The sequence below is a fragment of the Paramisgurnus dabryanus genome, chromosome 24, assembly GCF_030506205.2.
Source record: "Paramisgurnus dabryanus chromosome 24, PD_genome_1.1, whole genome shotgun sequence".
In the NCBI taxonomy this organism is placed as follows: Eukaryota; Metazoa; Chordata; class Actinopteri; order Cypriniformes; family Cobitidae; genus Paramisgurnus; species Paramisgurnus dabryanus.
Genome location: NC_133360.1, coordinates 24571296 through 24589193, shown reverse-complemented (window position 1 = coordinate 24589193; position 17898 = coordinate 24571296). Strand labels below are relative to the sequence as shown.

Below are 17898 nucleotides of genomic sequence, written 5' to 3'. Positions count from 1 at the left end.
ACACCACATTCTTCACATCCTTGTGTATCTAAGCTTCTCTGTGCTTGTATCTGATCGCATGTCATGCCAGTCAAAACTATCCTGCATGGCATAAACACCAGACGGTTTGAGGTGTTTTCCACCAAGATTATTCATCAAAAGTGACACGATTAGATATGATGCGATTGTGGGCGAATGTATGCGTGAGAGACGTGTCACCACGCGTGTGTTTCAGAAGGTGATGTGGTCCCATTCAGTTCTTAAAGATTATTAACATAGCAAAGTTTCTTATTTTATAGTTTGACTTAATCTTGTATCTGTAAGAATGCAATGGTGTAGGGGTAAAATGTGCCAAAATGTGTAAACTATGTGGCTCCTTTAATTTAGGAAACTGTATTGCGATGGCATTGGCAACCCTATCAGATATACATGTGAAAACATTGTTTTTTTTTTGCATTCCCTACATAACACAGTTGATCTGTTTGTTATTGCAAACTTTTCCTGGTGTAAATATACTGTATATCATATATGTTGGTGACTTATAAAACTATGCATTTCTGGGCAATGCAAAAGAGAAACTTGCAAGGGAATGATCATATCTGGGGGTCTTTTATGAATTTATAAACTTTATCCTTGGTGTAGAGGACAACTTAAATGCACACTGTTTGGTTAGAAGATAAATCTAGTAATGAGTAAACACACTTTTATTCAGATCAACCTGACCTGGCATCTCTCCTCTGTAATGTTTGAGGGAATGAGTGAGAGAAAGAGAACAAGCAGGGCTAAAGAACGAAATTAGCTTTCTTTTAAACCAGTTGCTCTGAGGAGAAAGACTTGAAGACGGGTAAGGTTTGCTGTATATTCTTTAACATCTTGACTATACATGGCTTAAATTTAAAGGGATACTTCAATCATAAATGACTCTTGTCATTTACTTACCTTCATGTTGTTTCAAACCCATCTGACCCAATCTTCGGCAGAATTTTAAGGACTTAAGGCTGTATTAATTTTTATTGTACACAGAAATGCAATAAAAAGGTGAATGGCAACTAAGACTGTCAACATTTTGCTTTTGTGTGTCACAGAAGAATAAAACATATGGGTTTGAAACGAGTAAATGTTTTACTTTTAAACAATTCCTTTAAAGGGACACTCCACTTTTTTTTTTTAAATATGCTAATTTCCAGCTCCCCTAGAGTTAAACGTTTGATTTTTACCGTTTTGGAATCCATTCAGCTAATATTGTAAATATAGTTTTTAATATCTCAATGTTCATGTTCACTTGTTTTATGGTGTTCTGTGCTCCCCCTGCGGTGAATGGTAAGAATTGTACCTGCCTTGGCACTTCCTGTGGGTAGCCATATTAGACAGGAAGTGATGTGGCAAGGGTAAGTGGGAAGGGAGTTTTTTGACCTACATACACAATATGGAGTTGGATGTATTTTTCACTTGTATTTGAAACTTTTCAATTAAATCATCCTCATTTCAGCTATGGAGTAGTGTCAATTTTACTTTCCCACCAGAAATGGCTAGATTCAAAGGGAAGCCATTACACTCCGTGTCTGGCGGTACGACTTTTAGCATAGCTTAGCATAATCCATTAAATCTGATTAGACCATTAGCATTGCGCTAAAAAATAACCAAAGAGTTTAGATATTTTTTCTATTTAAAATTTGATTCTTCTGTAGTTACATCGTGTACCAAGACCGCCAGAAAATTAAAAGTTGTGATTTTCTAGGCGCAATGATATTAAAGCAACACTTAAGAATTATTGCTCTTTTCTCCCCCTACAGGTTAGAAGCGTAATTGTTCATTAGCACTGTAGTAAATACTGCAGCATAGCTGGCTCTGATTGGATTGTAGGTCTGCCGTAAAGCAAGTTTTTGTAGTTTTCACTCGAACTACAGGACCACTACCCGACGGTCGGAAACTTCTTTAGTGCGGTTTTGGCCGATAGAGGGCTGCAAAGCGAATATGAAAGTGCCATTCACCGTGTTTTGAGTGGATGAACCACTGAAACTTTTTTGGAAACGTTATTTTAAGGTAAAAAAAACTCTTTGGTGTTGCTTTAAGCAACAGCCGAAAATAGTCCCCTGCCATTGGAAGTTACTAAGGGGACTATTTTCAGGTGCTGCGTAATATCATTGCGCCTCCTTCAGCCATGTTACGGCAGCAAAGTCCTTGATTATTACTCCAGAATAAAAGTATAGTTCCTGGCAATATCGATCTAGAAAATTACAACGTTTAATTTTCTATCGGTCTTAGTACACGATGTAACTACAGAAGAGTCAAGTTTTAAATAGGAAAAATATCAAAACTCTGGTCATTTTTGAGCGCGATGCTAATGGTCTAATCAGATTCAATGGATTTTGCTAAGCTATGCTAAAAGTGGTACCGCCAGACCCGGAGATCAGCTGAATGGATTCCAAAAAGGTAAAAATCAAATGTTTAACTCTAGGGGAGCTGGAAAATTAGCATATTTAAAAAAAATTGAGTGTCCCTTTAAGACTCTTTACAATTCTTTTCAGCAATATGAGGGTATGTATGCGCCGGCGTTCACGGACTTTGCGCACATGGTTGGTAGTTTTCTTCCTGAGTCTGCACTTTCTTTTGGTTTTGCTAATGCTGACCATATACCACGCTCCCTGCGAGGTGCGTTCATACCCTGACATCCATTCCTCTATAAGCCTTTCCAAACACAATGCATCAGTGAGCACCGCGGCCACTGCAGGAAGTGACATCACGGAGAAGGGAACAAGAGGTGCAGCGGCAGACCGTGCCAAACTGGAGGCTCTGTTTTCTCACCCGTTGTACAATTTGCCCACTCCACTGGTTCCTGACGGTGACCGGCTGTTGAAGGTTCGGACAAAAACAAATGAGGAAGTACAGCATAGCACACAGCAGTGGTGAGAACGTTATGACATCATCACTTTTATTTGTCTGCATTTAAAGATGCACTTTTCTACTGTACAAAAATATTTTCAAAGTCAAAATCTTATGATCTGTTAACGTTGTTCCCATTGTAGGCTGAGTGCCAATGAGGACGGTTACGATCCTGTCCAGTGGAACACCAGCACAGAGACGCATCCACCCTGGCTACGCTTTCACCTTGGTATATCACGCTGGCAGATGTATGGACACAAAGACCCCAACCTGCCAGGGCTGATTAGGCAACTGGCAACCCACCGCATCGTGAGTGCAGGTAGGCAATTTTGCAACGTAAAGATTTTGTATGAGAAAAAAAAAAGGACACAAGCTCACAGCTGAGAGGGAGCACAAAGCCCTTTGTAAAGTTTCTCTGGTGATGTTTTTCCCAGTGCACAAATCTGGCGGGACGCAGCTGAAGTTGGTGATGTCATTTCCTAATTATGGACAGGCGCTCTTCAAACCCATGAAGTGAGACCCAAACATGAGCAACATGAAAAATTTTATTTTCTTTTTAGCACACATTAATGCTTAACTATTCCCTCGCCAAAAATGCTTCCCTGCCAATGACGAGTTTTTACGGCAATCTGTATTTTGCGAAAATTACAAAAAATGCTGGCGCTGGCTGGCAACTTTTTAAAAAATGCTGGTAGGGAAAGAGTTAAAGAGAGATGCTTGAAATAGATTTACTTTTGAGTTACAAAAAATAAAAGTTTGTATTATGGTGCAGCAGCTCTGATATGTTTATATAACTCAAAATTATTCTCATTCATCTGAAGACAGGAACGACATGAGGAGACCAATGCCAATCTGTATTACTTCTCTGACTTTGAAAGACACAACGCAGAGATCGCAGCATTCCACCTTGACAGGTAAGATAGCAGACCAGTGGTGGCTGGTGACTAGTGATGCACCGATGCATCGGCCGCCGATATTTATCGGCCGATTTTTGATGAATTTGAAACCATCGGCATATCGGCAATAGCACGAGAAAGGCCGATACCGATTGTTTATTAATTAACCGCATAAAGTCAATGAATTGCATGTCTGTTGTTCAATTAAAATGATTTAATGTTTGGGTGTGCACTAGGGCTGTTCCGAATACAATTCTTTGAGCTTCAAAGCTCTAGTAGAAATCAAATCAAATATTCAAAGCTTCGGAAGGAGGGGCTGAACATATTTTTCTCTTTAATAAAGGCAGGAATCTGTATGCGTATGTAGCGGCGTGCCTGTCAATACTTAAGCCTGTCTATACTTAAGCACCGACAGAAAACCTTTGTTGAGCTGGCTCAAATGTCTTGGACAATAAAAGAAACAGACAGCACTTTAGTGGGGCAAGAAGTCCAACTTTTTTGAAGTAGCAATATTTATACTCTGTTTAAAGCAATAGCACTGGCATTATTTATGTTTATTAAAGAAATCAAATATATATGTAAAAAAAATTTGTTAATGTTGTTAATAAAAGAAATGCTGAATAGCAAAAACCACCTTTGAAGGTTGTCATGTTGTCTTATTATATTTGTTTTAGCTTAATTTGTGCCTCTTATTATGTTGGTCAGTTGAATGTTAATTAGATCCAATCCATGTTCAGTAAAAATAATTTGATGCAGAAATAAACTAGCTAATAGACAAACTGTATAATATTGTAGGCTAAAAGTGTTTAATATCGGTATCGGCATCGGTATCGGCCATAAGTTGTCTGCTTAAATCGGTATCGGTATCGGCCCAAAAAAATCCTATCGGTGCATCCCTACTGGTGACTGCTGTTTTGTATATTATTTTGCATTTCGGTCAAGAGATGCTTCTAAAAATTACACACTGCACCTTTAAGTGCAACAAGTAATATTTTTTAAAGTTTATGCCAGTATGTTTTAAACGTTCATCTCTCTTTTTCTTTCACAATAAGGATACTGGGTTTCAGAAGGATGCCGCCAGTGGTTGGTAGGCTTGTGAATGTAATAAAAGAGATCAAAGACGTCACCACAGACCATAAACTGGCCACAACATTTTTCACTTCCCCAGGTTTGTTCCTCTTTATGTAAAACATGGTCTGTTTTGATGTATTTTGGTTTGTCACACTCTCGTCTTTCTCTTTCTGTAGTAGGGAATTCGTGTTTTTATGGCCAATGTTCGTATTACTGTTCCACGGAGCATGCGATTTGTGGACGTCCACGTATAATCGAGGGGTCTATGGCCACTATGTTGCCAGACGTGTCTTTGGCTCCTCGCAGGTCGTGGCGGAGTCCGTGGAGACGCTCTTATAGCCGAAGCAAGCTGGCAGTGTGAGTTAAGTGTTATCTAAAGTTGGCTATACATCCATAGGTATCTAAATAATGTGATATTGGAAGGTGAACATTGGGACATTTATTTATTTACTTATGAAGATAAGGGGCCCTATTTTAACGATCTGAAACGCAAGTGCAAAGCGCAACGCGCAAGTGAGTTTGTGGGCGGATCTTGGGCGCTGTTGCTATTTTAAATAAATCGGGCACGCCATGCAACGGGAGGTGGATCTACCTCTACACAGACGCCAGCAGAGGACATCGCTGCGTCCACCCTCACCGCTGAAAGGGTTTGGGGGCTTTGAAATCGGACTCATATACATTAAGGTTTCTTATGAAAACATTTTAATTATTATTAAAAATAAAATAAACGTTATACAGCCACACAACAAACTTATGAAAATATTTTAATCGTTATTTGCATGAGAATTTTTTAACGCAGCCACACAATAAATAAAAAACTATATCCACAATGCTCACCACTATGATTTCCCTTATCTCGTGTATTAATATTTTTTAGTGTAACAATTTATGATTTGCAAAAGTAACTGTTGCATCTGTGTAGATTAGATGCAAAGTGTGTGCGCGTTGTGCTCGCTATACATTATGGTCAAGCATGCGCCCTTAAAATAGCATAATGAACAACGCGCAACGCGCCACTGACTTTAAACTTTTTTTTTCTGGTCAGTGGCGCAATTGTTTTTTGAAACTGCAAAATAGCACCAGGGATGGTTTGCGCCGGAACACGCCTCTTTTTTTGCGCTGAACCGCCCAGGGAGCGCAAGTTCATTCCCTAGTTTGCCGACGTGCGTCTGTGGAGGGAAAAACCCGCTGTGCGCCGGTGCAAAATACGAATGATACATGCGTCACTGACAAAGTCAATTGCGCTGGTTGCAAGATAGGGCCCCTAAAGTGTTTAGACACAGCTTAAAGAAAACCATTTGTAAATGCGTAAACAATGTAGATTTGAGGCACTATTAACTCTTTCCCTGCCATTGATGAGATATCTCATCATTTAAGAGAAAACATTTGCATAAAAACGTGTTACTGATGAGGTTTTAGGGTTATCTGTAATAACGTGATTTACAATTTATAAAAAACTATAAACAAAAAATATCTTTTAATTGTACACTCCGTTTATGTTTTGATAATCGTTCTGAATCTGATCTCTAACAAAGTTCCATCACAAAAATGCTATTATTTCAGTTTTTTTGCTAAAAAAATATTTTTGAAGAAAAAAACCCACATTTAGGAGTTTATAAGCAGAGAAAAAATATAGATACGATGAAAGTTTTTTCCCGTTTTGTTTGTTTGTTTGTTTATTGTTTGTTTGAAAGCAGAGGGTCTGTTCTTTCATTTGATATATTTTTATGTTTATATATCTTTAGAAGAAAAATTTCCTGGAAGATTTTTTTATGTGGGGCAATGCGAATGACGCGATATGGGCGGCGCGTTTGCAGCGAAAAAACACGCTGTTCGCATCAAACGCATTTTCGTCTAAGTTGAAAATATTCAACTCGAGCGAAAAATTGGCATGACACGAAATTAAATCCCGCGAGTAATTTAGAGCGAGTAATGTGATGCCTCGTGTTTGCTGTGTACGTAGCATAAGTCGTTTTGGAAATGCATAACTCCATTAAAAGCATGCGTTTGGGGCGGGGCTACCTGTTTGTCAGCCAATGGAAGGCGTGGGAATTTTTGCTAGTGGACCACAAATGAACTCTTTCCCCGCCATTGCAAGTTATCTCGTCAATTATAAGAAAACATTTCCTAGTATTGAACACACTTTATTTAATACTTTGTAGAAAAGCCTTGTTGGTGATTACAGCTTCTAGACGCCTCTTGTATGGAGAGAACGGAGTCGTCTGCATTGCTCAGGAGGGATTCTGGCTCATTCCCCAATGTTCAATAGTTATTTCTGGTCATATCACTTTATTTATTATGACTCAACTTGTATACTTAAATGTTCAGATTTCTTTGTATGAATTCAAAATTTGGCTTGATGGCTACATCTGGTGTAAATTTTGTGTCAATAGCCCACTTAGAAATCCCCTTACTGATAAAAATGCTGATGTGTTAAATATTTATTTTTCCCGCGGTATTTATAGAAGAAAATTGTCCTGGAAGACATTTTGTTAAACTTTTATGAATATTACCTTTTTTAAAAACGGCTGGCGGTGTATGAGTTAAACTCTTAATTTTAATGCAATTTACAGCGATGTCTATAAGGTTATTCGGTCTATAGTAAAAGTAGAGCAGACTCTCCATAATATATATTTCTGTGACAGATGGGAGACAGACCCAGACTATTGTGATTCAGTGAAAACCTCTCATCCCTATGATCGAGGCACGCGATTGGTGGATCTGATAGACATGAGCATTCTGGACTTTCTCATGAGTATGTCTTGCATCCCCACAATACTTTCTGTAATGCAGCAAAGTACATTTGATAAAGCCTCACTTCAGCTCTCCATCGCAATCTTCTATCTCTCTTATCTACCTCCCTCAGGTAACATGGATAGGCACCACTACGAAACCTTTGAGAAGTTTGACAATGACACGTTTATCATACACTTAGACAACGGAAGAGCGTGAGTAGCCTGAATCACTACAGAAGATATGGATAAAACACTTTGTGTGGTCGATTGTATGTTTACTGAATAGATTTGAAATCAGTAACCACACCCAACAAGATCTAATATATTGTATTTCATGTTGCATTTAAAGTCCAAAAGGTATCTACTGACTATAAAAGTGCTATGAATCTATGTTTTGTAGATTTGGACGCTATTCTAAAGATGAACCGTCCATACTTGCTCCCCTTGTGCAGTGTTGCAGGTATACAACAAACACCAAATCTGTCAAGCCTTTTTATTATGTCATGCATTTAAATATTCCTTAAATCTCCCTCTCGCTCTCAGAGTTCGTCGTTCCACCTTGCTTCGTTTACGTCTGCTCTCTCTCCCCGAGTATCGCTTGAGTGATGTCATGCGTGCCTCTTTGTCTCAGGACCCCCTTACGGCCGTGGCCCCTCTCCTCACTGAGCCACATCTGTCAGCTCTGGACCGTCGCCTAGCGACAGTCATCGAAAGCATCCAGGAGTGTTTGCGGCAGCATCTGTTGCACAGTGACGTCATATATGATGACATCACCGATTACAGTGGCTAAAATGTGACTGGCCAGTCATATATTGGCTTTATATCTGAGACTGTGATGTCATATACTGTATGTTGTGCTGCCTACACATTAATTTATTGAAACACAGGATAAATGAACATTAGATGCATTAATTTGCATAACCCTAACTCAAAGAAAGATCTGTTGTATAGGACTTGATGTTGATATGATTTACAAAATTAAAGAATAAGGACCGTGTCTCTAATCTAAAGATAAATGCAAAAGAGAAGCCAGATCAACTGTTAGGGTAGCCAATCAGCTTCAACCAAATGCAGAACATATTGTCAGAAAGTTTATTTCCTGCCGCTCCAGACTGATCTGTGTCTTGTCTTCTATGATTTGTGTATGCATTTTGACTCTTATTTTGAAATATTCATTGACTTTGAGTTTGTATTCGTTTCTGTTGTTCCTTCTGTTCACTTTTCCTGTTTGTCTCTCTCTGTAGTTTCTGATGATCAGCCATCAGCTTTTTCTAGTTCAGTTCATTCACACTGAGTATAAATAAGCACATTTATTGTCATAGTGTTATCCTTACCTTCAACATTAAAACCTTTAAATAGATTCAGATTCCTCTTTGTCTCTTCTTCTTCTACACAATGTGACAATTCGGATCATATACACATATAACTGTAACAGACACTTCAATTCAAGGCAGTAGATGTAAAGTAAATATTTTAAGCTATTCATAGTCATTTTTAATGGGTATCGAACCCAGAACCATGCTCAACCAGTTGAGATAAACAGGATCTCAGGGGCCTCATTAATAAAACGTGCGCACAAATTTGATCATAAAGTGTGCGTACGCAAAAAGTCCATATAGTTATAAAAACTGTTTTTGATGTGGAAAGGGGCTTAGCGCCACATCGGGGTCTGAGTACACACTTTTGTTTGTCCGATTGCTGCAGGTTTTTGGAAATTAAGCCATTCTTGCGGCTTGTAAAGGGTTTAAACATTGACAAGCGCTCTTTTTTATAATTCTTTTTTGCACATATAAGATTAAGGTCTGAACTTACAATAACCATTATTTTTAGAGGATTTAAAACATTTCCTATAAAATTATTTACATTTTAAATAATACATTTATAGATTATCATTATAAAAATGTATCATTACCGCAACATGATATTACATTAAATATATGCATTTACAAACTCATTTTTCGGTAATGAGAACTAAAAATAAGAACTGCTTACCTGGTAGCCATCTTGAGTGTCACAGTAAATTGTGTCCTTTTCAATAATTTTTTTGAAAATGTTAGTTCATTGAGGGCTTAAACAATGATTGAAAATTGTTGCGGAGGATGAGAAAATTGGTCCTGCTGGACACATTTATATTCCTTATTATTGTCTCTACATTTACAAATGATTACCAAATACCACATGTTTCTTTACTGTAAATGTTTATAGTATAACATGCACTGAAGCTTTTTATTTTTTTATTATAAATTTTCCATGTCAAAGAACCCAAATCCAGTCATGGACACATTGTGGTAATGAAAATTTTCCCCTTAAATGTGGAAAAAAAAACAAATTGGTTTGTAAGATGTCATTTGAAATCATGTGCTAAACAGTACATGAAGAGATGTTTGTAACTGTATGCTTCTTATTTTCATACTCTTACTTTGCATTTACTTTTTTTATCAAAATATTTCATGACACCTCATAGTCTTATTTCATGAGAATCACCCTGATATGTTAAGTTAATAAATAAGAAATAAAACATTTTGTCAGAATTTTTTATTTATTTATTTATTTTTAGATGATCCATTACCACTAATGGATCATCATATATATCATCTGATGGGGCTTAGTCTCAGACTAAAATGGACTTTTGAGCTGTTTTAACATATATCAGTGCCATTTTGCATGAATTGGGTAACTATACACTGTAAAAAAATCCGTAGAAATTACAATGTTATTGCAGCTGGGTTGCCGGTAATTTACCGTAGATTTAAATGTATGTTATTTACTGGCAAGAGTTTGTTCAAAGTTAAATATATTTTAAATATTAACAAGTCTTTATCTTTACAGAATAAAACTATACTATAACAGCCTCATGCAAAGCATTCTGGGAACCAGAAATCATCATCAACCTTTTTCTGTTTTTTGCTTCAAATTTTGTTTCCCAGAATGATTTGCTTGATGCTGTTTTTTTACTTTTACTCTGTAAAGACAAAGACTTGTAAACGTTTAATGTTCATTTAACTTTGAACAAAAATGTTGCCAGTAAAAAACATACATTTAAATCTACGGTAAATTACCGGCAACCCAGCTGCAATTTCTACGGAAATTTTTTACAGTGTAGATCCGTTTTTACTGCATTTTTTTATTTGTAAATAATTACACTAGTTAACTATTAAAACTTATACCTGAGATTCACACTGGTTCAAAGGCGTCTAGTCCTACACCTAGGAGTGTCCTACACTCTAACAAACAAAGGTGCTTGGTAACGCTTTACAATAAGGTTAATTAGTTAACATTATTTAACTACATTAGTTAACATGAACTAATAATAATAATGAACTGCACTTATACAGCATTTATTAATCTTTGTTAATGTTAATTTCAGCAATTAGTTTAATGTTGTTAACATTAGTTAATGCACTGTGAACTAACATGAACAAACAATGAACAGCTTTATTTCTATTAACTAAAATTAACCAAGATTAATAAATACAATGTATTGCTCGTGGTTTTTTATGTTAGTTAATACATTAACTAACGTTAACTAATGAACCTTATTGTAAAGTGTTACCAGGTGCTTTATAGAAGAACCATGTTTTGCTTCCTCAAAAAAAAAAATAAATAAATAAATAAATAAATAAATTCAGGAAATCACACAGTTTTTATAATCTAAAGAACCTTTAATTTACTACATTTATTTTTTGAAACAGCAAGGTTCTTCAGGTTCTTTATGGAACCATACACCCAAAAATTGTTCCTCTATGAAGCACCTTTGTGTTTAGGTGTAATATGAAGGGTTATAAGTAATAGTTTAATTAATAAACATTTAATAGCTGGATAAATCTAAACAAGGTCCGGGAAACTCCCTGTAGATTTTTTAAATAGTTCAAGTAATGCCAGTACAGCATATGTTTGTCAAAACCTAAAAGTCTTAATTAAGTAAGGTTAGATCGATTTAGTCACTCTATTATTTGGATAATAAAGGGATCAACCCAAACCAGTTGGGTTGTAATTTAACCTATGCAGGGTGCAACATGATCTCACGGCAAGTCGTGTTATAGTCACAAAAATGTGATTCATTTGTTTGTGTCCATGAGCCTTGAGCACAAATGTCTTTTTCATGTTACTCAGCACGAATTTCTATAAATTGTTTTTCGTGTCCGTGACACGACTTTCTTTTTAGTGTCATTTTACGTATTTTTTTCTCTTTTTCTTTTATTTTTAAATCATTGTCGCTTGGGGTTGGGGTTAGATTTGGGGTTTAAAAAATTTGCTTAAAAAAATCACCACGTTTTGTTTTGTGCCACCATACTTACTTGTGTAACTACTCATTTAAGGAGGGAAAACATGGAAGTGTTTGGTGGCTTCTAAATTCATCCCTGTTTGGATCCTAAGGAATGAATGGGGCTAGGATCAATGCTAACACATTCACGATGCGCTGTACAAAGACTTAGTGCACGCATTGAAAAAAGATAGGTATGTATTCATTTGTCTAAGTTAAAGGAACAGTATGTAAGAAATGTATATCAATTAATCATAAAATGGCCCTGATATCACTAGACATTAAGAAATCATTTTCATTTCAAATACTTATATCACTGACAACAGTGGTTTGGCCAGAATATTGTCATTTAAAAAGTGGAGTTGCAGCCCTCAACTGATGTTTATGTTGTCATTTTGTGTATTGGCCACCAGTTGTGTGATTGCAGTACCAGTTTTAGCCACAAGTTTTGTGATTGCAATACCAGTTTTGGCCACAATCCTACATACTTTTCCTTTAAGGTAAGAACATAGCAAAATATTGAAAAATGATGGTGTTTTCCTTTAAAACACAAGTTGTGTGTCTTTGTGGTAATTTACATAATCCAAACTGTTAACCTTCATTAAGATTATGTGTCATTTTATTTATTTTTTTTGTGTAAAAGAACCTGTGGAAATCTCAGTGGCTGAGCATTTGCATTTTGACATCTTTCTGATTGTGTTTGCGGTTCAAATACTCAGTATAGCAGCCATCTGGGTGTGGTGAGTAAAAGTTTGGTGGTCATAATTTAAAGTTAATTTAGAGTACAGAATTGAATTTTAAATTAAATATAAAATATAATCCTAAAGGATTTTCCTGAAAAAAAATAAGGTGGTCTAAAAAGAAATTGAATGACAAAAACAAAGAGGTGAGACCTTAATATCTTCTTTAATGCAACTACATAATGACTTTAATTATTAATAAAAGTTATCTATTTCTTATATCGTCTGTCTTTTTTAGACTCCAACATCGGGGAGTCAGCTGACATTGGCTTAACTTGGCACCCTCTTCTATACATTACATTATCAATTCGCTCGCTTGTAAAGTTTATTCATAGCCGCTTTATTTTTCTACTTATGTTGTCTGAGGATTTTTCTGTGTTTTTCCCTGCTTCTATTAATGTAAAGCTGCTTTGAAACAATTACCAATTATGAAAAGCGCTAAATAAATAAAATTGAATTGAATATGTCTGCATGTGTATCTGCTGTTTATCCACTGGTGAAGTGAACCCAATGACACACTGATATCACATACAGTGGCATAATAATAATTATGGACCGATACAAAATATCTGTGCCTGTACATATAATCTGTTATTTAGAATGCCAATAGTGATAGATACTGATAATTCAGCTTTTTTAATATTTATAAGCTATTCTGTGTATGTATATGACTGTTAGAATTGTGAGCACATCAAAGCCAAAAAGATCAGTGAGGTGAAGACAGAGACTTAAATCAAAGTCATGAGGTAAAAACTTTAATACAAAAATTATTCAAAGGCTACAGTTAATGAGAAAGTCACAATGAATACAGTTAGGAGTAAATACTATCTAGCAGCGGTTTATTACAGTATATAATATCTTTTCCTTTGTATGGTATTAAAGTATTTACAGTGGTTTGTGTGATGATGTCCTAGTTTTACGAGGTGTCAATCACGACATGGTTTTAGAAATGTAAATGTGTTAGACATTATAACAGGTTTGACCAACTTTTAGGCATCATTTGTACACTGTAAAAGATTTGTTGTTTAAGCATAAAAAAGAAAGTTACCTGGTTGCCTTAAAATGTTGAGTTTATTCAACTTAAATATATTAAATAACTAAAAATATTAGTTTAAAACATTGCCGTGTCAACTAAAACTTGAATTACTTGAATTAAAAAAATATTTGAAGGCAAGTAACTTACTTTTAATGTTGAACCAACTTCTTTTTTTATTGTGTGAATGTGAAATGTGACCATTTTGCTGTCACTTTAAATTCTCCACACTCTCAGAAAAAAATGTACAAGAAAGTACAAAAGTTGTCACTGCAGTGTAAAAAATTATTTGCTGCCTTAGTAAGTTATTTTAGGTTACTATTATTTTAGTGCTGGGCAAAGATTAATCGCGATTAATCGCATACAAAATAAAAGTGATTTTTTGCATAATATATGTGCGTGTACTGTGTCTAATTATTGTGTATATTTAACCACACACACATTCATATATTCATTTCAGAATTGTTTTACTTATGTATATATATTTTTAATTTATTTTTAATATAGAATATATAAAAATATAAATAAATATATATAAACATGTAAATGTTTCTTAAATACATACATGAATGTGTGTGTATTTATTTATACATAATAATTACACACAGCACATACTCATATATTATGCCAAAAATCACTTTTATTTTGTATGCGATTAATCGCGATTAATCTTTGCCCAGCACTATATTATTTATATTGACTTGAGAGATAAGTTGTTATAACTTATAAATTATAGTTGAAATAAGTCAACTTCCTTTTATAATTTGGAGCAGCAAATTTCTTTTAAAGATAAATAATAGTAATTTGAAATGACTTAAAAAACTGATTACATATAAAAGGTACCTATCTGTACCAAAATGGTACATATTAGGACCTTTTCAATATCTTTCCATTGACAACTTATACCTTTTTTTCTGAAATTGCATTCTGTAGGGTAGAGCAGGTGCGAAAGTACAATTTTTCTGATTTTTTTTTTTTTAAAGATAATGTTTTAAAAAGAAATATATTTTTGCTGTGGTCAATAACAACACAAGTGTTGTCTATCAATACCAGGTGAAATTTTGATCAAGTGTTAAACGACTTCAGTATAAATTCGGTTTGAACATAAGTAGCGCATTTGACCCTGTCAGCTGGGACGAAAGTAACACACAGGTGGGTCAAAAGTAACACAACAAAACAAGATGCATTTTTTGTGTTACGCTTGATTTTAGTAAATATACATGACTATGACCTCATTAATATGCAAATATATTTTGTCGTTTATCTTTGCAAAAAATAGTTAAATTACATTTTATTTTAAATTTCAGTTTTATCGAATTTTTTAAAGCAACCCGAGAGTACGAACTTGAATTGTTGGAAATAAAAAAATTCAACAGTATGAACACCATGGAAATTAAATTAAAATAATATACATTTTCAACATAATGCAATAGTATTAGCAGTAGTAAAGTGCAAGTGTTACTTTCGTCCCGACAGAATCTCCTCACATTTAAACCCGATTTACTTTTATTTTGAAAAACTCTGAGAAGGCAAACTTCAAGATTTGTTAGAGCACTAAATAATCTGTAGATTGATCATACTTTAACACATAAATATCAGAAACAGAACGCGTTATAAGAAAAAAATACTTATCATGGTTAAAAACAGCTTTCTGGACCTACACGCGCAAAACGGTCACACAATAATGCGATATTTGGGTTGCATGTTAAAGATGCTGTGATAATTTGGATTGCAAATGGAATGAGGGCTCGGGGGAAAACCGCTTTGTTACTTTATCCCCGAATCTTCCCTACTATTTAACTGTAATAGGTAGGGGAGAACCGGGGCAAAAGCAACACGCGTCGAAAGTAACAAAGCGATTTTCGCCGAGCCCTGATATCATTTGCATCACAAACTATGACAGCACACTGTAAAAAAAGTCTGAAAGAAATTACAATGGTATTGCAGCTAGGTTGCCGGTAATTTACCGTAGATTTAAATTTATGTTATTTACTGGCAAGAGTTTGTTCAAAGTTAAATAAATTTTAAATATTAACAAGTCTTTATCTTTACAGAATAAAACTATACAATAACAGCCTCATGCAAAGCATTCTGGGAACCAGAAATCATCATTAGGGATGGGAATCGAGAACCGGTTCTACTTAAGAACCGGTTCCCAGTGAATCGATTCCATTGAATCGTAAGCATGCCTGCTTAACGATTCCGCTTATCGGTTCCGCTCGTTGCAAATGACGTCACACACACGCTGTGTTGTTTTGGTTTAGAACGCAGCAAACATTGCATCGAGGCAGAACGATCCAAAGTTTGGTTATATTTTGTGGTGGGCAGAGCGAGGCTTCGCGAAACACTGAAACAGTTGAATCAGTAACTTATATTTCACGCGAACATAAGACAATACGGTCGCGTTGCAGGACTGTCGCGTGTTTGATACACTATACACAACAACACCAGTGAGTCAAGCACCAGCATAGCTAACGGGACGCCATCTGAAGGTAATGTGTTAATGTTAATGTGAGCGCCATTTCATTATGTAAACTTTTACTATACGGATAATATCCGGTGTCATTGTCCATCAAATTGCTGACGGCCAGAGTCTGGCTGGCTCTCACACTGGCTCAGAGAGATTGCAGAAAGTATCTCTCGTGGACCTCTAGCTACTCCGTTTACAGAGGCAGGGAGGAATAAAATGACCGAGGCGAGGATAAACACATTTCACCGAGCAGTAGAGGCGGACACTACTTAAGTATTTCTATTTAAAAGTACATTTTCAAGTATTTGTATTTTATCAGTGTTTTTGTATTTTTTTGAAAACATACATTCCAAATATTATCATAATTGTAACTCCACTACATTTCATAATTTCAAGTTTTTGGTTTATATTTAATATTTAAGTTCATTAAAAATCTAGTAATGTTTTTTACTTTTACTTAAGTAAAAAGTACTTTTACTCAAGAAAAGTAAAAGTACACAATTTTTATGTAATTATGTATTAAATCAATTTTAATATGCAATATAAATACACAGTATGATTCTATGCTTTAGAATGTAGTGAACATTTGTTAGTAAAGTAAAGTAATTTTTTTACGAGACAACACTCTGATAAAGCACAGATGCTTGGAAAATGAAACTAAAATACTCAAGTAGTGTCCCCCTCTGCCGAGCAGTGACTAAGTTTGTGGTAAAGGGTTTGCATCCGTTTGCAACAGTAGATGCCTCTGCATTTCGGTAGGTTTATTTGCTGTATTTTTTCCAGCATCATGTCTTTAAAAGAAAATAACAAATGCATGCATGACCAAAAGTTGCAGGTTTTACGTCAGTCTAGTTCTGTTTTATTAATTCCTATCACATTTACTGGTTGAGAAACACTGCCCTAGACTATAGGTCCCTGGACTTTACTTTAAGAAGTAGCTCACCTACTTTTAAGTTTGTTCATGAGGTTGCTAGACATAATGTATGTATACTCTGTTCTGTGTCTTCTGAACAGATATTAAAGCGAGTTAATACAAACATACAAATTTGTACTTATTCCCTCACCCAATGAGAATCGATAAGAGAATCGATAAGGAATCGGATTGATAAGCAACATCGATAATGGAATCGGAATCGTTAAATTCTTATCAATTCCCATCCCTAATCATCATCAACCTTTTTCTGTTTTTTGCTTCAGATTTTGTTTCCCAGAATGCTTTGCTTGATGCTGTTATTTTAGTGTTACTCTGTAAAGACAAAGACTTGTAAATGTTAAATGTTCATTTAACTTTGAACAAAATGTTGCCAGTAAATAACATAAATTTAAATCTACGGTAAATTACCGGCAACCCAGCTGCAATTTCTACGGATTTTTTTTACAGTGCATCTTAGGCAAACAACCCTTGACAGAGCTGACAAATATTGCGTTATTTATTCACCGTTGTCCCTGTGTAGATCCAAAAAGGTGTTTTCAACCTTGATAAGTCCTAAAGCAGTCATCAAACTGAAAAAAAAAAAATATATATTTTTTTAAAAGATAAATTACAAAATATGTTTGCAGTTACATATTTACATGGTCATAGTCATGTATAGTTAATAAAAAAAAATGTGTAACACAAAAATCTATCTTGTTTTGTTGTGTTACTTTGGTCCCTGCAGGTGGGGTCGAAAGTAACAAATCACTAGTTATGTTTAAAGTGAAATTATACTGAAGTTGTTGTACATTTTTACAAAATTCCACAATAATGAGTTATTGACCACAGCAAAAATATATCTCTGTCAAAAACATTATCTTTTAAAATTAAGTTTTTATGAAAAATTGTACTTT

The 17898-nt window shown here is 35.2% G+C and overlaps 1 protein-coding gene across 1 annotated transcript; it reads left to right on the top strand.

The window, feature by feature from the left end:
• Positions 1-677: 677 nt before the first annotated feature.
• On the top strand, positions 678-8924 carry fam20cl (family with sequence similarity 20 member C, like). Its single transcript, XM_065259582.2, has 11 exons — positions 678-823; positions 2508-2885; positions 3006-3181; positions 3297-3375; positions 3684-3776; positions 4811-4926; positions 5006-5186; positions 7475-7584; positions 7696-7777; positions 7965-8024; positions 8108-8924. The coding sequence occupies exons 2-11, from the start codon at positions 2512-2514 to the stop codon at positions 8352-8354; spliced, it is 1518 nt and encodes a 505-aa protein (XP_065115654.1). The 5' UTR covers positions 678-823; positions 2508-2511; the 3' UTR covers positions 8355-8924.
• Positions 8925-17898: the final 8974 nt, after the last annotated feature.

Coding starts and splice junctions, on each gene's coding strand:
- fam20cl (XM_065259582.2), top strand. CDS start 2,512: ATGAGGGTATGTATGCGCCGGCGTTCACGGACTTTGCGCACATGGTTG. Junction 2,886..3,005: donor CAGCATAGCACACAGCAGTG/GTGAGAACGTTA, acceptor TTCCCATTGTAG/GCTGAGTGCCAATGAGGACG. Junction 5,187..7,474: donor AGCCGAAGCAAGCTGGCAGT/GTGAGTTAAGTG, acceptor TTTCTGTGACAG/ATGGGAGACAGACCCAGACT.